The 22304-nt window shown below is 37.8% G+C and overlaps 1 protein-coding gene across 1 annotated transcript; it reads right to left on the bottom strand.

Moving 5' to 3' along the window:
- On the bottom strand, positions 1–21939 carry LOC5577300 (leucine-rich repeat extensin-like protein 3). Its single transcript, XM_021846716.1, has 5 exons — positions 21410–21939; positions 21192–21349; positions 21024–21137; positions 381–1438; positions 1–303 (listed from the first exon to the last, which is right to left on the bottom strand). Exons 1-5 carry the CDS (start codon positions 21565–21567, stop codon positions 163–165), a joined length of 1629 nt encoding a protein of 542 aa, XP_021702408.1. The 5' UTR covers positions 21568–21939; the 3' UTR covers positions 1–162.
- Positions 21940–22304: the final 365 nt, after the last annotated feature.

The raw sequence follows: 22304 nt of genomic DNA, 5'->3' as shown, positions 1-22304 counted from the left end.
TTCATACTCAACAAAGTGGTTTATTACTTGTGACATTGCTCAGTAAACATCTTCCATGTCGTGTTTTGTCGACAGTTGAAAAATCTCAGAATTTTGCATGAAAAGTGTCTAGTGGTCAATTGTAGTTTCCACCTTAACCTATACATCGAATTTCTCAAAATCCTACAAATATTTTTCCTTAAAGTCGTCAATTTGTTTCATAACAAATGTTGCCATGACGTCTGCCTTGTTTACTACTTGATCGTTTGTTACAAACTGCATTTCCTGCAGCGATCGTCCCGTCCATTGGTTAGGATAATTGACCTGTTTGAAGAATTAAAGTTAGGTAATTGGCGTCACTACATTACTCACCTTATGCCTCGCAACTCCCCGAAACTCACCTTATGCCTCGCAATGGATCGCAAGATCAAGATCAGCACGTAGAAGCAGAAGTACAGAGTGAAGTACAGCGGGACGTACCACAGCGTTCGACTGAGATAGTAGTAACTGTAGTTCTTAACTCGGGCAGTTCCTGCATCTACTGGTGGTGGCGGAGGGGGTGGTGCCGCTGTCGTTGGTGGTGGTGGTTCGTCATGGTGATGGTGGTCATGGTCGAAAATATACTCGGGATAATGATCGTGTGAGTAGTGATCGTGGTGGTAGTGATCGTGCGGGTAGTAGATTTCGTGGTCATGAATGTCAAATGGAATGTCTTGGGGAGGGCCAGCCATGACGTCCTTGCTCATTGTAGGTGGGGAATCCATTGGTGGGGGTGGGTTTTTCATTACCATTGGTGCAGATGGGGCAGGTTGTGGGGGGGATGATGGGGGCAGATAGGAAGGATAAGGAGAATCGGGACCGATGGGGATTGTTCCGATCATGTCGTTGGAGTCGGCTGGAGGTGGAGTGGGTGGTGAATCATCAGACGGAGGGGGCAAATAGGCGTCACTTGGTCCGGCTGGTGGCGGAAGGTAGCTCGATATTCCGTTGAATTGAAATGAATCTTCTGGTGGCGTGGGATGATAATGGGAATGAATGTTGGGTGGAAACTGGAATAGACCTTCAGGAGGGATGTATTGGTTCGATGGCGGAGATGAAGGTGGATTTGAATCTGCTGGAGGAGAATCAACGGATGTTCCAGCAGGCGGTGGAAGATAACTCGAGACTCCATTGAAGCGGACATCTCCGCTTGCGAGTTGAGGGTAATGGGAGTGTACGTTCGGTGCGAATTGATACAAATCGGATGGCGGGATGTATTGATTGGATGGAGATGAATCTGATGGAGTTGCAGTCGTTGGAGCTGGGGCTGGTGGAGATGTGGCAGGACTTGGGGTTGGTCCTTCTATAACAGGTGGGAGTTGTGGTGGTGTAATGGGTGGCGGCAATGCTGGTACAGTGACAGCAGATGGAGCTGCTGCGGCAGGTGGTGATGCATCTGGCTTTGTATCATCAAATGCGGCTGAAATAGAAGAGTTTAACGGTTCTTTATTTTTATTCTGTAGAACGTAAGTTTGTAAAAAGGATCAACCCTGGAATATTTTCAGAATCATCTACTTGTGAAGGGCTATGATTATGAAATTAAAAAAAAAAATACATGTTAAATTCCAAACACATTTCAATTCAATACTGCTGCGCGCATCGAAATTTTGCACAGCTGTTTGGGGCCCCAAAATGGAACCGAAAAACATGAGTCGGGATTATTTTTAATTGAATAGCAAGCTTAGCTTCTAGTATTGAATTTATGGCAACTTAAATTATCACACTTAGGCGGCATCCACAAATTACGTAACGCTCTAGGGGGAGGGGGGGAGTAGGCTTAAGCGTTACGGCTCATACAAAAATTTGAAATTTTTCATACAAAAAGCGTTACGGAGGGGGGGGGGGAGGGGGTCAAAAATTTCCAATTTTAGCGTTACGTAATAAATGGATGCCGCCTTATAAGGTTTTGAAATGTGCATCTCACACAGCGTAATTTGTTCTTATTCGCATTTTGTGAATCTCAACGATTATCGATTTCATTATTTTGCTGTTGTTATTTTTCGTTCTAAAATTGCAAGAGGCTTATTTTTCCTAGTTTGGGCAGTAGCTACGGTTAGGGTAGCTCAGATCAATTTTTAGCATAAAAAACAGCAAACAGATTCATCTTTTAAAATTCATTGAAAATTGTGCGGACCAGGTGGCGTAGAAAAATTGGCATGCGGATTGGCATAGGAACAGGGGGGCAGGCTCCCCCTTGAATAAGCTCCCTCTAGCAATTTTGGATGATAATATATGTACAAAATTAAAATTAAATAATAATTTACATGATTCTAACATAAAGAAAATCACTTCTGAATCTATTGACAAATATTCTTCAGTTTTAACGTTCTCTTATTTCGTACAACAATAGTGGAAAAAACTCGCTTGACGTACACAGCATTAGTGTGGTGACTATGACTTCAGTAAGTCATGCGAAAACCGAAAGATTAAACGTTCGGTTGTCGCTCAATTGGTTACCGTTAGAACCTGTTTGGTGTTGTGTGCGATAAGCGCAATTTTTTGACACCTCCGTTGCATAAATATCGTAATACTCACGCGCTAGTATCCTAGAAATTCGTTGAAAGGAATTCGTATTTTCTGAATAATGCAAACAATACTATTAGTTTAGTATTGTTTTAGTATAAAGTAGCACATTCACTACATTATGGTTTTCCATGTTTTTGGAGGGTACCCTGCTCAAGGTATTCGGTGATAATGATTGCATTTATAAGAATTCTCCAAATAAATCTATACATTAGGTACAACTCGTATAATATCCGACAAAATTAATTGGAACATATGCAAAATTCTGAAGGAACTTTTTAGACAATACATATTTTTTTTACGAAGAATCAAGTCTAATTCATACCGCACCTTTTCAACGAATTTCATTCTGACTAAAGCTTCTTTGAAAAGTCTAACAAAATTGGTCATTGTTTTTCATTCCCGTACTAAATTCTTTCTTTGACTTTGCTTCATATTTTTTTTAATAATTTTGCATGAATGAAGCAATAAGTTAAACTCTAAACTACGTTATTTCCAAGAAAAAGATACATATTGCAACCTTTTCGATTTTCCATACAAAATGACCAACTATGGTAAACTAGATCTCAGTTATTTATAGACTGATTAGAATGAAATTTTCACAGTACATCAGACACAACTTGAATTTAATCACATATTTTTTTTCCAATCACGAGTTCAAATGTAATAACCATTTACCTGACGGCTTAGTTATATATATATATATATATATATATATATATATATATATATATATATATATATATATATATATATATATATATATATATATATATATATATATATATATATATATATATATATATATATATAAGTTACAGACGTAACCAATCAGCAAAACCTCGAAGGTGATAGTCTAGCAGACATTTCAACCAAACTCCAACGACTCCAACAACAATTGCAACAGTTGCCAGATTCCTCAACCGCAGCAGCACCATTACCCAACACCTTAACCCCATAGTCAGCAAGTCCAACGTCCATCAACCAACACCCGACGATCAACCGACCAACAGGTGCCGAGCTACACAGCAGTTCAACGGAAAACAGTTCATATTTCAGACTAGTAAGCATAAGTCAGGAAAGAGCTAGGGAATTGCAATTAAGCGAGGCCTCTGTACATGGTAGGAATAAAGGCAGAAATCATTCTTAGTTGAGTAGTCAACCCGTGTAGTCGATTTTATATTTTTTAAAAAACTTCCTCCGAAGGCCAATGACGTAACTGGCTTGAGTCGGTAGGATACGGTAGTGCCGCGTGTGAAAAAGTGTAACTAGTGAATTCGCCCGCTAACTTAGTGCAAGAGAGAAAATCTTCGTGCGAAGGAAGCATCTTTGAAGGAACATCAAGGACCTGCGACGAATTCCTGTACACCGGATCATCGGACGGTAGCCCGGAACCCCGCTACCCAACAGTTTTATCATCTCATCAACCACTGGCGGAATACCAAGGATTTTTGAGGTGAGTCAAAACTTTATTTCTTATTCTGTATTTTTAAAAAAAGGCGCAGTCGAATAATTAGTGGATAATTAATTTAAAATTGGTGAAAAGTGAAATAGAGTGAGTTTTTAGTGATTGACAAAAGAAAAGGCACAGTCGATAAATTCAGTAAATAATCAATTTGAAATAAGAAACCGTGACTAAACGATTAGAAAAATGCCACGCGAAACGAGACAAAGCAATAACGATGTCTCAGTGTCAGAACTGCAAGCTCAGATTGAGCAGATGCAGACCATCATTGATTTGCAAATCCAGAGAGCGGATGCAGCCGCCGCTCAGATCGCTGCACTCCAAACGTCGTCAGCAGAGACGCCCACTAGAGCTGTCCCTGCTCTTACTGCAGTAAACAATCAAAGCAACACTCGCTTTGATGCGTCCAAAGTTCCCGATGCGATAAAAATGATCATTCCTTACAGTGGCGACTGTAAGACCCTCTCCCATTGGATAAGTTCCGTAGAAAGCAAATTATGCTTCGCAAAAAATTTGTGCCCGACACCTATTGATGAGGCAAATGCTATGCCCTTATGGAATAGCATTATCAGGGATAAAATCCTTGATAAAGCCAATGATGTGTTGGTGCAGAACCACACACCATCCGTCTGGGCGGACATCAAAAAAACGCTTGAAAATAATTTTGGAGATAAACGAGATTTGGGTACTTTAGTTACCAAAATCTCATACCTCCGTCAAAAATCGAAGACAATTGATGAATTTCACAATGAATGTAGCGAATTACTCGCTGACATCTCGTCAAAAATTGCGCTAGATCAAAGTTTGCAACCGTGTGCGAAGGCGCTAATATCTAATTACGAATGCATGATTCGTAATGCATTTGTAGACGGGTTAATTGACCCGTATTCAACGCTCACAAGAGCATCACGCCCCAGCACGTTAACCGAAGCACATCAATACGCTATAGAGCAACTTAATGCTTATCAGCGAAAAAAGGAGAGAAATGAACAGATGCCACAGCAAAAACCACCGCATTTCCAACAACCTTTCCATAAAGCAACGTCACAAGGATACACACAAAAGCATGCGCAAGTAGCCACTCCAAAACAACCCCATCAGGGTTACCCTCATATCGGTAATCGATTTGGTCCACAATATGGTAATCGTTTTGCTTCCCAAAATGGTAACCATCCCGTCCCACAACGGAACCAAATGAACCAGTACGGTAATCGTTATGCTTCCCAAAACAATAACAATTTCATTCCACAACAAAATCAAATCAAACAGGAACAGCGGTCTAATCAAACAAGACATGGTGTTAATTATCATGAAAACACACAAATTCCCCAAAACGAATCACAGTATGATCCTCAATACAATCCACAATCCGAAACAGTTAATCAGAATACCCAGAATCAGAAAATGTACAGGATCAGGGAGAAACAGAACAAGAAACAGAGTATGAAAATCTAAATTTTCATATATTAGAGGGTCTCAACCAAACGGAATGATAAATAATTGTTTACCATTCATGGAGATGAAAACCCCTAAATTTGGCACACTTCGGCTTCTTATTGACACGGGAGCCAACAAAAATTATATCTCCCCAGCTCTCGTTCCCTCTCAAATAACCAGATCTTGCCCTACCCAATTAATCAAAAATATAAATGGTACGCATAGTGTTAATCAATACACCTTATTCAATCCTTTCGCAGAGTTCTGTAAAACAGTCCCTTATCAAAAATTTTATCTCTTCAACTTTCATAGTTATTTCCACGGACTGATAGGGTACGAATCCTTAAAATCATTAGGAGCTGTCATAGACACAGCACGAGATATTTTAAAAATCGGTTCTTGGTCGATTCCACTTCATAAAAAATATCCTGAAATAATTAACATAAATGCAAATGAGACCAAGGCTATCTTCTTGCCGACATCCACTTCGGATGGTGACTTTCTCCTGGGAAAAGAGGTCGAATTGCTTCCCAATATTCATATTTTGGCTGGAGTTTATTCTAGCAAGAATCACAAAGCTGAAATCTTGATTCATAATTTCAACGACGACACCAAAGAGTTTAGCCTTGGCGATACTCTCAATATAGAGGTAAATAACTTCGAAACAACCTCTCCACAAGTTAAAGAAACCGCTTCAAAACAAAATGTCCAGGCGACCAGATTTTGTACCGATAAAATACGGCACAATAATTTGAACGCTGAAGAGAAATCCAACCTCTTCAGACTCTTGAATAAATTTGAAGATATCTTCTTCAATGAAGATGAAAAGCTGACTTTTACCAATGCGATTCATCACCGTATAAATACTCAGGATGAACTTCCTGTTTATTCTAAAACCTACCGCTACCCCTTCTGTCATAGGGAAGAGGTTCAGCGACAGGTGGATAGAATGTTAGCTCAAGGAATTATCCAACATTCGGATAGTTCCTACAACTCACCTATTTGGGTCGTGCCAAAGAAGCTTGATGCTTCTGGCAAACAAAAATGGAGATTGGTTATCGATTACCGCAAGCTAAACAGCAAAACGGTTGACGATAAATACCCAATCCCTAACATCACTGACATTTTAGACAAACTTGGCAAATGTCAGTATTTTTCCACTCTGGATTTGGCCTCCGGGTTTCACCAGATCCAGATTGATCGGAAGGACATCCGGAAAACAGCTTTTAGTGTCGATGGTGGACACTACGAGTTCATCCGAATGCCCTTCGGATTGAAGAACGCTCCTGCAACGTTCCAGAGGGTGATGGACAACATCCTCAGGAAACACATCGGCGTTCGCTGTGTAGTGTACATGGATGATATAATCATCTTTTCCACTAGCCTACAGGAACACTTAGAGAATTTGAAAATCATATTGGAAACTCTTAGGGAACACAATATGAAAATTCAAATTGATAAATGTGAATTTTTACAGAAGGAAGTTGCCTTCTTGGGACATGTCGTAACTCCCGAAGGAGTCAGACCCAATCCCGAAAAAATAAGAGTAATTCAAGAATGGCCTCTGCCAAATAACGAAAAGGAACTGAAGGGGTTCCTCGGCATGATTGGCTATTACAGAAAATTCATACGAGATTTCGCAAAAATCGCGAAACCTCTAACCCAACAATTGCGAAAAGGAGAAACAATCCAGCATACTCCTGATTTTGTATCTGCCTTTAATCGCTGTAGGAAATTGTTGACCAGTAGCCACGTGCTACAATATCCCGATTTCTCGAAGCCATTTGTGTTGACCACAGATGCTTCGAATTACGCATTAGGCGCGGTACTGTCTCAAGGCCCCATCGGGAAGGACAAACCAATAGCCTTTGCTTCACGCACCCTAACCCGTACCGAAGAGAACTACTCTGCCATAGAGAAAGAACTCTTAGCTATAGATTGGGCGTGCAAATATTTTAAACCCTACTTGTTCGGTCGTAAATTTACCCTTTACACCGATCACAAACCTCTTACTTACGCCTTAAATTTGAAAACATCAAATGATAGGCTTGTCAAAATGAAATTGAGGCTGGAACAATTCAATTACGAAATAAAATATCGGCCTGGCAAACAAAACGTTGTCGCCGACAGTTTATCTCGAATTAAACCGGAAATAAATGCTAACGAGCAAGAATCCTTATCATCATACAGTGATGGAAACGAATCTGATGACAATAGCGACAATGATGACAATGATGACAATGATGACAGCGATAGTGGGACTGTCCACTCCAGCTCATCTGATGCAAATGATTTGATTAAAATGACCTTACAACCAATTAATGTTTTCAAAAACCAAGTTTTAATTACAGAAGGGCCAAGGAACGATGAATTGTATGAGGAAATTTTCCCCTCTATATTCAGACGGACCATCACCAGAGCAACGTTTGGAATGGTGAACGCTGTAGCCATGTTCCGAGACTACATGCATCCGACCCGAATGAATTGTATCCTATGCCCGGAGAAATGGCTAAAATGGATTCAATTAGCTTATCGGAATCATTTTTCTCGTAATAAATCCTTCAAAGTTATACTCACCCAGTCTATTTTGCAGGATATCGTTTCCGAAGAGGGACAAGACCAAATCATCGAAGAAACACACGACCGTGCCCATCGCGGAATCGAAGACAACTGTAAAGTGATTTCCCAAAAGTATTTCTTCCCGAAGATGCGGAACAAGGTAACAAGTTTTGTCAATCTTTGTAACGTATGTTTGGAGAACAAATACGATAGAAACCCCTACAAGGTTAAATTCGCCTATACTCCCCTTCCCTCGAAACCTTTAGATATCCTTCATGTGGATATATTTATATCTACCCCTGACCTCTTCATATCCGCGGTAGATAAGCTATCGCGATTTGCAATACTAATTCCAGTTAAATCCAGATCTATCATTGATATCAAGAGGGGGCTAACAAAATTACTCACTACCTATAGAACTCCAAGAATGATTGTCTGTGACAATGAAGTTGCATTCAAATCGATAGAAGTACGTAGTCTCCTTCAGAGACTGGATATCGAAACCTATTTTACACCATCAGATCGCAGTGAAGTGAATGGGATCGTTGAACGATTTCATTCCACTTTGAGTGAGATCTTTAGGTGCATTAGAGGTAAATTTCCGGACCTCTCTAATAAAGAGATGTACAAAATTGCAACTACATTGTACAATTCCACAATTCATTCTTCAACAAAATTGAAACCTGTTGAAGTATTTTTTGGAATGAGAGATGAAGACGAAAGGCCACTTGATCTCCAAAAAATACTAGAAGACAGAAACGAAATTTTTGATGAAGTCATTCATGAACTAGAATCCCGTCAGAAAAAACTAATCGATTCCCACAACAGATTAAGAGAAAATGACCCAAATTTCGAACCAAATGATGATATATACGTTAAAACATCAGGCATCCCCAACAAAAAGAAACAAAAATTTAAAAAACAAACAGTTAGGACAAACAGAAGGAAAACAGTTATCGATCGTAGGAATATTAGATTACACAAGATCAATTTGAAAAGGAAAAGAAAGCTGTAAAACACTATAGAACCTGAAAAGGATTTTCAGCACTTAAAGGGGGAGAGGAGCCTACCATCTCAAAACTACTCCTAAAATTTTCTAAACTTACTTTATAAATTAATAACACATACTAACACACTAACCCTAATTTACAGATACTCCCAATTCCATTCATATTATGCACCCTATTTTCGTCGACATTCTGTGAGCCATTGTTAAGGTGATTATAAACCGAGGCCAAACTTTGAATTTTCAAGAGCACAAGACTGAAGAATCTTACAACAGTTCACGTTGAAAATCAATCAAATTGCTTGCTTGCTGGTGGTGACCAATGGGATAAATTTTCAAAGTGGAGAGCTGTTTGGTTCTCAAGATTTGTGCTCTTGAAAATTTGAGGTGTGGCTTCGTTCTATAATCATCTTAAAAATCATCAACACCTCGAATGATCCCATAGCCCAAATCAAAGTTACCGATTGCAAAATCCAAACGGGATCAATAAAAATTGTACACCCAATAAACCTAGATAGCATTGAGGAGAGCATAGAGCTAATAACTAACACCTTTTATAATAAACTAACCCGAAATAATCAGTTACACGAAGTAATAAAGTTTACGGTCAAAAGACTGTACTCGACTCTGTATGGACTGAAGCCACAGCAGATTCAGCGACACCGGCGGTGGGACTCAATAGGCACCGCATGGAAATGGATCGCCGGATCACCCGACGCCCAAGACTTGCACATCATAAATTCTACCATGAACGAGATAATCGACCAGAATAATCAACAATACAAAGTAAACGAAAGCATCAACAAACGGATTTCACTACTAACCGGAACAATTAACCAGATGGCCAATGCGATCAACAACAACAAGGCGAGCTTGGAAATTTTGGATGCTATCACAATCATGCTGAATGTAGATGTCATCAATGAACTCCTGGACAATATTCAAGAAGCAGTCACCCTCTCGAAAATTTCCGTCACCAACAACAAAATGTTATCAACACGTGAGGTAAACGTCATCAAATCCACCCTTCAAGAACAAGGAATTGAAGTCAACTTTCCAGACGAAGCACTACAATTCGTCACCCCCAAAATCGCAGTGAAGAAGGGAGACCTGCTTTACATACTGCATGTCCCCCACCTAGAAAACACCACATCAACCGTCATTAGAATCTTTCCACTTATCGTAGATAACCAGATCATCGAGTCATATCCAAGCCACATTATACGGCATGGGAATAGGCTATTTACAACAGATACCCCCGGAGATTTTGTACAAAATCATCAAACATCAAGGAATTTGAAGACAATTGTATTCAGAACATCATGTTGGGAAAACGATCCCAATGTAATTCTATCGCAAAAAACGGTACAACGCAACAGCTTGCTAACGAGAACACAATAATTATCTCGAATGCAAAAAACCACACGTTAAAAACAAATTGCGGACCCGAAGATAGAACCATAACCGGGAATTACATCATCATTTTCCGAGACTGTACTATTCACTTCAATAACCAGTCTTTTACCAGCTCAGAATTAACAGTTGAGACGGAAGTCATCCACGGCGCATTTCATAACAGTTTCATCGAATGGAATTTAACCCACCAACATGATATCGCAGCAATCAGCGAAACAGCAGTTAACAACAGGCAGCAACTAAACCACGTTTACCTGCTTCAGGATAGACTCCATTTGAAGCTTTGGACAATGTTTGGAGGATTATCATTTTCAACCATACTCAGCTTGGCGATACTTGGCATTTTCATAAAAATTTTCTACAACAGCAGAACTAACGGAACGGGACGTTCCTCACTTAGGGGCGATCTAGTTACAGACGTAACCAATCAGCAAAACCTCGAAGGTGATAGTCTAGCAGACATTTCAACCAAACTCCAACGACTCCAACAACAATTGCAACAGTTGCCAGATTCCTCAACCGCAGCAGCACCATTACCCAACACCTTAACCCCATAGTCAGCAAGTCCAACGTCCATCAACCAACACCCGACGATCAACCGACCAACAGGTGCCGAGCTACACAGCAGTTCAACGGAAAACAGTTCATATTTCAGACTAGTAAGCATAAGTCAGGAAAGAGCTAGGGAATTGCAATTAAGCGAGGCCTCTGTACATGGTAGGAATAAAGGCAGAAATCATTCTTAGTTGAGTAGTCAACCCGTGTAGTCGATTTTATATTTTTTAAAAAACTTCCTCCGAAGGCCAATGACGTAACTTATATATATATATATATATATATATATATATATATATATATATATATATATATATATATATATATATATATATATATATATATATATATATATATATATATATATATATATATATATATATATATATATATATATATATATATATATATATATATATATATATATATATATATATATATATATATATATATATATATATATATATATATATATATATAATTATAAAAAATCGCCAAAAGTTCACTTTAGTCAAACCGCTACTTCTTGGAACTCGTGATTTAAAAAATCACTTAAAAATATATGTTAAAATTCGAGTTATGCCTGATGTTCAGTAAATACTTCAATTGAAAATTTGTATGAAAAACTGAAAAAGTTGCATATGTTTGCGGCATGTGTAATAAGTTCGTAGAGGACCTTCATGGAAATATGTTGAAAATTCAGAATTCTTCAAGGGATTATTTTAAGCTTTTTGATACAGATTCATTGAGATTTTTTTTCGTTAGACCAGAAAGCCTTTTTGGCTAGTTTCATGAAAAAATCTGTTGATTAATAACAACTAATCCCGGGAATGATTTTCTATAAAAATCGCAGGAGAAACTCAGTGAAAACTGGTAAAGAAGTTCTTGGAGAATGCACTCGAAAAGTACGGAAATAATTCATAAATAAATCCCCAAAACCTGAAAATTTCGTGGAATAGTTTTGAAGGGATATTCCTTGTGAGTTCTTTGGAAGAATTCTTGACCATATCCTACATTAAGGAAGCTTTTGAAGAAGCTTGTGATCAGCGGTCTGTAAAGACTACAATATACATCATATTAGAACTCCAATTTATCTATACTCAGGAAATAGACGCCGTTCAACGGGATCAGATTCTATCAAGTCGTCTCGTAAGGTTTACAAGGCTCTTTGATGCGATGAACGATTAGGCTGGCAGGCTTGGGAACCGTGACCACAATTTACCACAGTTCATTGATTCTGCCAGTCAATCCAAACACAAATCAGCAGCAGCATTGTTGTAATAAAGAATAATATAATTAATATCATCAAGGTAGGCAGTGACTTAGGAAGACATGACTGAATATGTAAAAGGACTGACATTCAATAAATAACCACCAAACTGAAAAGAAGTTGTTTCCTTCAAGCATCAATACCATCAGGCGTTGCGCTGCCAACGGTTCACACACTGCTTGACTGTTTTTGTCTCTCCATTATGATCGTTTTCGGGCAGCCATCAAGATTGAAAAAATGTTAAATGATTCAATCGTTAATATTTCGCTTGTGTTTTCAACTAATTGAAATCTATTAGCGCTAATAGCAAGAGCACAGTCATTCCGTTGCGATACATATAAACAAGTTCAATTTCATGCTGCCTATATCGAGCAAAAATGCAAAACCCCGAAAACCAGAAAAATCGTGTCAGCTCTCAAGTCTCAAGTCATTTCGCATTCAGGTTTGAAAAAACGTTGGGAAGAAGAAGATTACAGTTTTGAAGAGCCTTGACATTTTTTTTTGTTTTGAACGGTCATGGTTTGCTTTGGAATTTGATGGTCGTGTGAAAACATGTAAATGTAGAGGTGGTAAATGTTTGCTACAGTACATTTCCCATCCCTCTGGAGAAAACTTGTGAAAAAATGGTACACTTGTTGCTATTCAGAAAGACCATGCTGAGAGTTATGGGTTCGGATCTCAACAAAAAGAAGAGACCTCCCTGGTGTGGTTTCGGCAGAGTTTAATTGTAATTTAAGTTAATTAAATTTTATTTAATTATATAAGCATTTCAATGATTTTGTTCCTCTCAATTCTCCAGGAGCGGATAAGATTTATCCTGTGCTGTTCCAAAATCCTGGCATGATATTTCTAATTTGACTAATCATTTTGATATAATTTCTTTAGAAATTTTTGGATACGATGCCAATCATCACATCCGTAATGTCCACTTGAAAAACGTGCATCTTCGTGTGAACCAATGCTTTCATCAACCAATCTGGAATTCACTATGCATTTTAAAATAAAATTGTATCAAGAAATCATTCGCTCAAATTCAATATTGTTTGGATATTGTAGGTAAAGATACATCGAAGTTAAACTTCAAATTTTCAAGAGCACAAATCTAGAGCCGTTCAAGCTGAAAACTTGATAATCTATCGATCAAGTCTTCAGATTGAACGGCTGTTTAGTTCCAGAGTTTTAACGATCCATTTAATTTTCAGCTATAACCACTGGTTCTCTTGATTTGTGCTCTTGAAAATCTGAAGTTTGGCTTCGATGCATCTTTATCTTAAGAACAGATATTCTTCTATACCCATTACACTTATCATAACTAGACTACAACTAATTGTTTAATACATATCAAAACTAGACAGTCGTAAGTAGAATAATAAGCAGACAAATCAATATTATTGGGTTTCATCAATGGAGTATCCGCTACGTGGAGGAGTCATCACTTAGTGGCATCCGTTTACAAATCAATATTCAAATTAGCGCTTGACGCAATGTCAAAAAGAGATGTCGGCTTTTGAGCAGTTGATAAATCCGAATAATACCGGAACATTGACAGTAGCCCATCTTTTCATAGTCCATTGTCTAACATCTATTCACGGAAAAAAGAAATATCGATGGAATTCAACCTTCACGTCGGAGCTATTCTGAATTGCAAACTTTATTGGGCGCCTTATCAGGAGAGTCGAGGAAGTTTGTATGGCATTGGGTTAAAAGCTTTCGATGCTTCGATAACATTTAGTGTCTTGAACCCAAATTTATCAACACAATCCTACAATTTCAATGGGAGAAATAAGAACAATCCAATCAAAATAATGTCATTTCTAATGGAACTGGAGCGCTCTAACTATTTGTAGCAAAATGAAGTGTCGAGGTTCTCTACGAACATCTTCCCCGCATTTTGAACAAGAATTTCATTCATGCTTTTACCGTTTATAAGTGAGTACACAATGGTCGAAAAAAAAAATGAAGTTTGGTCACAACTTGTTTTATTGCTTTAACCCTTAAAAGCCCGAGATAAACCTTGAATTTTTAAATGACCATAATGCAGAGACTACCGAAGTCACCATGGAGCATTAAATCATTGTTTATATAGACTAGCTGCATTGCCCTAAACCTACCATTAAAGTAGTTTAAAAGTGCAAAAGTAGTCAAACTAATGCAAGAATGTTGTTACATTTGTAATGTAACGTTAACGCTCTATTACCTGGCAGCTCTTGAAATTTAGCGAATACAAGCGATGTCACATCAATATTGTTGATATGCAGTAGAATACGTGCAATGTTATAAGCACATAACATATGTGGAACTCCGAAGGGAAAGCGAGTTGAAAAGTTGTACCCACTTCCAGCTGCTGGCAAGTGGTATATCTAGTATAGAAGACATCGAACTGTCATTACCAAGAGTAAACAAGAAACATATGATTCGATCAGTAGACCAGTTGCTGCGAAGATTACAGACATTAAGATCGGGGAGCGGTCGACAACGTTGGAAAGCAATGTCTGAAGATAAAACATATTTATTTTTTCATAAAATGTATTTTTTTCTGCCATACTATTTTATATTCATGTTTCATAACCACAGAATGTGATCGTTTCGAAAATATTATTTCCTATCAAAAAACTTCCTGTTTCGTAACGTGAAAAAGCTTTTGCTTTCGAAAATCCTTTCATTCCATTCGAAAATCCATTCATTCACCTAAAGAATATAATTCTAGCATAACAAAATAGATATCTAATACATTGACTAAATTATCTCCAATACGAGTGGTGTAAATCTCATTCTTAAGTTGTACCATAAATAATTATTTTCATTCCCTTCGTTGCCACTCTGGATATATGTTATCTTTGGTTCATTTCAATACAATGCCACATTGGGCCAGACTGCAAAATTAGATGAAAAAAAAAAATATTTTGATTATGAAGATGATTTCTAAGAACACTTAAGCAAAAATGTTACATATGATGAGGACTACATTTTGACATTAAGTGACATTAGGGTGGCTCAACAAAATACGGAAATATTTTTGCAACTTTTATGCTTTGCAATTTAACGCTTCTATAAAGTTGATCTTTGTTTAATTTTGAACAACTTTGCCCAAGACGCTAATTTTGTAAGTCTACTGTAGCCTCCCTACTGAAAGCTTCTTATGGAGTTTTCAATGATGCAGGGTAGGGTAGTCCATGAAAAATTGATATTTTGCCCATATCTTTTTTTATTTTAAATTCTATCAAAATTACGTCCTCTACAAAGATTTAGAACTAGTAGAAACGCGTATTTTGGTGAAATAATTAAGTGATTATATTCATTCGTTTATGAGTTATGACAATTTTCATTCAATAAAGATTTGTGTGAAATGGGGTAGGCATTGCAATATGCACAGAAACACCGCAGCAGAAAAACAAATCCAGTGAAAACTATCGACATTTCAATCAACAATCTTCAATTATCGCCTACTAAGACTAAACTATAAAATTTATAGCCAAGAAATGTCAAAGTCAAATCACCCCCCATTATTTTATAGCTAGCGTAAAAAGCTGGATTGTTCTGATAAAATTCATTATTGTTTCAACATTTTTTTTTTATTACAACAAATCGAAAACACTTATTGAAAACAACAAAAATATTTATTATTTTGAATAGCTGTCAATTCTCTGCGTGTTGAACATTACTGTAAAGTTCTAAACATAATTTGGTTGAAAACTTTTAAACTGAATATATTTTAGCATATTATACTTATTTATATAATGTTTAGATTCATATTCCGAACACTTGCGGCTTAGGCTGACTTGAAATGCAACTAATAGGCAAAAATCAACCTGCATTGGCGATAAAAATAATAATATATCTCCTTTTATTGTAAGTTTTCTTTAAAAGTATTGAATAATATTTTGTTTCCATTGTCAATCACTGTGATTATTCTGCCGCATATTCCGAACAGCACGAATTAATCCTATTCATATAAATAATTTAGCATACAAATTAATTTAAAAAAAAGACAATTTACACCGTCTTCAGCCATAGGCTGCACAGACTGAACATAACTAACATTAGACAACGGACACACGGAACGACCAGTGGACCAGTGAAGAATTTTTCGTTTTGACGAAAAGTTTTCTCCAACTGGGGCGGGAATCGAACCCACACTCCGTAGCACAATACGCCTGAACGACTGACGCCGCTAACCGCACGGCTACGAAGCCCACTTTAAGCTTTAAGCTGGTTTATCTGACATCGAGCTTGAAAGTCATTTCTACTCCCAGGGTATAAAATAGGTTCAAACACAATAAATTTGAATTGCAATTGACTTCCACTTCCTGGGAATTGGATGACATATATCAGTGAAATATTTCAACCACCACGCCATACAAAATCCGCGTGTTCGGAATACAATCCCTCTTTTTTAATCATCAAAGAAAACGTTTTGATTCGTTGTACATTTCCAATGAATAGGCTGTGTATGGTTGAAAGTGATCAAAATTAATAAAAAAAAATAGACTGTGAAATTGCAATGCTTTTTGGTTTTGTATGAAAAATTACTTTGCAATTGATAAGCATGTGCTTGAGCTTGGATCAGTTTACATTACAGAGAACAAGCGTCGCGGATTGTTAACAGTGTTTGATCTATTGATCGTGTCGCTTGTTCTTGCATGGGCGAGTGACGAACACTTGGTCGGCGTACAAAGCGTTTTTCGAATTATATGTTCATTTTCTCATCAAAATTATACGGTAAATCCTCCAATATTCTCCAGTAATACAATATACCATTTGAACCTCTAAGTTATACCTTTCAGATCCTGTGCAAATTGGATCCCCGTTATTGTCGATATTGACGTTTGAAAAATATGTTTTTTTTTAATAAAACTGATCATATTTCATAAACCAATGAATAGAATCACTTAACTCTTTCACCAAAATGCGCGTTTCAACTAGTTCCAAAACTTTGTAGAAGACGTAATTTTGATAGAATTTGAAATAAATAAGTTATGGGAAAAATATCAATTTTTCATGGACAACCCTACCCTGCAACATTGAAAGCGCCATAGCAAGGGCCATAGTAGACTTACAAGGTTGGCGTCTTGGGCAAAGTTGTTCAAAATTTAACAGAGAACAACTTTATAGAATAGTCCAAAGCACTAGCTTGAAAAGCATAAAAGTTGGAAAAAATATTTCCGTGTTTTGTTGGACCACCCTAATGTCACTGAATGTCAAAATGTAGTCCTCATCATATGTAACATCTTTGCCGAAGACAGTTTTGTTCTAAAAAATCATCTTCATAATCAATTTTTTTTTCTCCTAATTTTGCGGTCTGGCCCAATGTGCAATGTCGATTGATGTATTGGTGGTATAACACTTTTGACATTCCGATGTCCTTATACCAGCATGCAAATATTGAAGTGGGTGCCACTTTTTGAGCTCGAGTTCCACTTATGTTTTATAAGGCTTGTGGTTACTTGAGTAGTAGATCAATGAATTTAAAATAAATTTTGAACTAAATACGGTAAGTTGGTCTTACAATCCTTCACAGAAAGAAAAATCCATGTAAATTTTAACGTAAAATCATGCACATGAAGGGAATGCCAGATATGTCGCAAATGTACACGTCACATCGTGAAAAACTACAATAACATCATGTAAGTTTCCGCTATACATCGTGTAATCTACATTATGTTGATGTAATTTTACACGATGTGTCATATAAATTTTCGATAAATCTGGCATTCCCTTTATGTGCATGATTTTACGCTGAAATTTACATGGAGTTTTCTTTCTGTGTTGAGTGAGAGTTCCTCCCTGATCCCTCCCCATTCTCTTGGTAACGGGAAAAGCGTGGACAAGAGGAGTCCAAAATTGGTTTTGAACGGATATTTCAACATCCAAATGAGCTTGAAGGATGGTGTCTTCGGCAAAGATATTCAGCAGTTCAAGGATTATCTGGTGGTGACGAGTTTGATTAATGATTTTCCCGCAAGGTTGCGCTACCCTAGTAACCACTAGCCCGCTTATTCGCCTTTTTCGGCTTATAGTGCTATTATACGGTTAATGTAGGGCATGTCAGCTCCATAAAAGCACGGAGGGCGAATTAAAGTGCTATTTGGTTTCTTGGGTCGTGACAAATTTTATTCAATTGTCTGTATCTCAAGATCCTTGACAGCTAGAAGGTTGGTGTGTTCGGCAAAGCTATTCAGCAATTCATGGGCTATCTGGCAGTGAAGAGTCTGATTGGATATTTATCCGATTGGTGGCGCTAGTAAAAATAAATCTTTACTCTTATCTACACCAACAGCCTTATGAGCTAGGAGGTTGGTGTCTTCGGCAAAGTTATTCATCAGATTGAAGGCTATCTGGTGGTAGAGGGTGTGCTAGAATAAGGGCTTAAGTCACATGATCGATTTCTCTTCATCGATCCTCTCTTCTGTGAATAAAGGTGACAAGATGAAAATTTGTCAGCATTTTTCCACTTTGAACCGCTTGACTGCGATGTAGTCATGCGTCCTGATAATGTGGAAAAAAGTGTTGAACCGTAAGCTTTCAGATAGTGCATAGCTTTGGGGAAATATTGCTTTTCTAATTTATAAATTTTGTACACAGCAAAAAATTGTGAATATTAAGCAGCACGAAATTTTAACATCGACAGAAAACTGTGGCAGACATTTAAGAATTACAAGCGCTAGCCAACAGCTGAAACAAATCTGACCATCTGTCAGCCAATAAGGACCCTTTAACTATATTTCAGTTATATCAGCTAGAAATTTAAAACTTGAAAATGTAAACTAAACTATCCGCTAGAAAACACAAAACAAACCCTGCCGCAATCAGCAGTCAGGCGGCTGAGAGGACGCTCCGCATTATTGACTGTTCTTTCAATCACTTCTCGATGAAACCACCATTAATCGGAGCAATTCTACGATACATCTTAGGTAGAACATGTTCATCTCTCGACACCACTTTATTATTATGGCATAACAGCCGACAGAGCTCAGGCGTGTACCTAGTTACAGCTCCAGAGGTCGCGAGTTCGAATCCTGTGCAGAACATTTTTGTTCATTCTTCTATTTCGGTAGCTAATTATAGCTCATTTAAAACCAGCAGCAATATAATTTTAAGATCGCACCTCAATATCTATCATATATGATGGAGTCTTTTTGTTACATTCAATTCGCTATAATTTTACAGGTTTCGTTCGTACTGTGTACCTGATTTTATTGTTACATACAAGTTTTTGGTATATACCGTTAGTTTTGGCCACACCTTTATATGGAGCCCGACCATTGTGGAGTATACGCAGGAAAATCCTATGAATCGCAGGTCCAAATACTTTGTTGTTTTCATTTGGTGGTATAGGTATATGTTACCATAATAACGAAACTTTGCTTCAAATGATCATTTGTTAGATAACTCCTCATACATGAAATATTTCACACAGTTTGCTCCACGAAAATAGTGAGAACGAATGATATTGTAGGTATTGTAGATCTGATGCTAGTGTATATTCTCGTATGTTGAGACTGCATCAGTTTTGCTCACTTGGTGGACACTGCATCGTTGTTCAGGCAGAAACAATAGATTTACAATAGAAAGTACAATCGGCACACGTCATGAATAAAACAAAATACTTTTTTTTAGATTAATAGGATGCTATCGAAGACATCGCTTCGAAAAATTCAAGGTCTAGAGAAGTTAACTGCACAGTTCGAACGAAACGTGTAAATTTCTGAGACATATGATGCACATAATTGGAGCCTGGAATATCATGGATATTTACATGATATGTCATGTAAACTTCAATTATATGTCATGTAATCCAGCAGGATTCTGTGTGGTTACATGACATATAACACATTTTTACATAAGTTCAGACTTGAATTTACATGACATCATGTTTACATCGCATAAATTAAGTTTATATGACGTGTAATTTTCATTATTTTTAACTGTGTGAGAATTAACTCGAATTGAAGAACATTGAATCCAGTTAACTTTGTAAACCTTGTATGGACGAACCTGGCCGACTTTCAATCGCTGGATATGAATTGGCTCAAACGCGAAAGAGAGAATCGCATGAATGGATTAGCATTGAGCTATCTATCCAATATCGTAGTGTTGAGTGAATTAGATCGACTCTTGGTCGGCCACTCAACACAAAAATACTGGAATATACTGGTTGGTTGGTAGACTCACACTCGAATATGAATCATTGAGAACTTTGAGTGTGAGTCTACCAACCGCGAAAGAAAACTTAATTGAGATCTGCTTCGTAAAACTCACGCATGAGATTTTCACTTATTCACGTTCCTGCCATCAAAAATGATTCATGCATAAAATCGGAAATATGTCAAATCCCGATGTAGAATACAAGAGACCCCGAATACAAGAAAAATGAGTCAAACGCATGAGCTAACTCATGTTGGTGTTCTCGCTGTTGAGTTGCGTGAGCTAAAATTCAAGCGTGAAACATCTCAAACATGAGATATGAGAATTCAAGATTTTCTCAACGCTGGTGAGAAGTTTTGGAAACCTGAGTTATCAGGACAGTACCTCTTGTGATCAGAATCATAAGGCTTATTTTACCCTCATGCGTTGTACTGACTCCTTTCTAGGTCTCTCTTTGAGCCTTTTGTGATCTGGAATGCAAACATATCTAAATGACAGAACCTTACAAATCAGCCTTCTGATACATTTGAGATTTATTGCATTATCTCAAAATCCTTCATGTTTGAAATGGTTGAAAACAATCAAAGAATCGAATATAAAGCATTATGGATGTTCAGTTGATCACTTACCACTTGGCTTCTGATACTGATAACCATTTTTATTTTTTTGTTCTCTCGCCTTCACGATCTTGTAAACAGTGCCGCCATATGCCTCTCCTGGGGCAAACCTATCCATGGCTACAGCTGAAAATATGTCATACAATGAAATTTGTCTTTCTAGCTCACTATCAATCTCACCATTTTGAGATTCAGGAAGTACCGATTGGCTAGCGCTGGGATACACGATGTATTTTGGTGTCTTATGCGACTCCCGATGACTGCTAGATCTATACCCGATAGGTTTCGACAGCAATCCTTCTAATGGGTTTCCACCTCCCATGGCTCGACCAGTCCCACTGAAATGAAGTCCTCTTCGTTCGTTATCTTGATTTTCTCTATCGTCTGAGTTCACTAACCTTCTTATGGAACTGTTACTGGAACTTTTGTTCAACGCCACATCTATGGATTTCGTTGCGTTTCCATAAGCACTAATCTGAATTGATCCTGCCCAAGTATGACTCACTAACACCATCAACCCGCCGATTAATATACTCAAACCCATATTCACTTTCATTCTCGATGGTTGCAGATTTTGTTCTCTGTAGGTCAGAAAATTCTCGTCTATCAGTCAAATATCGCACTTATCACTTCTACAGTTCACCACGGTTCATTGTATTCCAAAAATTCGTCCTCAAAGTGTGCCAATCCGGCGTAAGGTCGGGCCCCTCAAAATCGGTAACACGTCTGCTCAGTGTGTCACCTTAAAATTCAATGATCAATTGCTGTCGGGATGCTCGGCAAGAAGAACCCCCATTTGAATCTGGGCCGTCCCATATTATCTGGTTGATTCAAATACACAGTCAAGTAGGAGAAATTTCATTTTCACTTTACCAAGGAAAGGCGCTAAGCATCGCTGCATACGACACTCCGAGCGAAACGTAAGACGTGGCGATTGTGTTGTGGTTGTTATCACTTTCTAAAGTTCGGTGCTCCAGATATTCCGGTATTGGACGAATCGCTACCGGATGGATTGTAGGAAACGTCCCGGTGCAACGTCGTACTTTCCGTACAATGTTTGGTGAGACGTCGTTACTAGACGATCGCGTGTATGTCTCTATTTGCTGCTCGTGTTAGGTGCTAATTAGGATAACAATGTCTTCATTTAGGCTCGAACACGATTTCCAGCGGGCCACCACTGAACTAGAACATCGTTGCATGAAATTGGTAACCGAAATAGTCACATGCGATCGGTGCTGCATAATGGAATATTATAATTTGGAGAGTTTGCTTTATTTGCGTAGAAAGCTCCAG

Source organism: Aedes aegypti, chromosome 2 (genome assembly GCF_002204515.2).
Source record: "Aedes aegypti strain LVP_AGWG chromosome 2, AaegL5.0 Primary Assembly, whole genome shotgun sequence".
Lineage (NCBI taxonomy): Eukaryota > Metazoa > Arthropoda > Insecta > Diptera > Culicidae > Aedes > Aedes aegypti.
The sequence above is the reverse complement of the archived record's forward strand: the minus strand, read 5'-3'. Positions and strand labels throughout refer to the sequence as shown.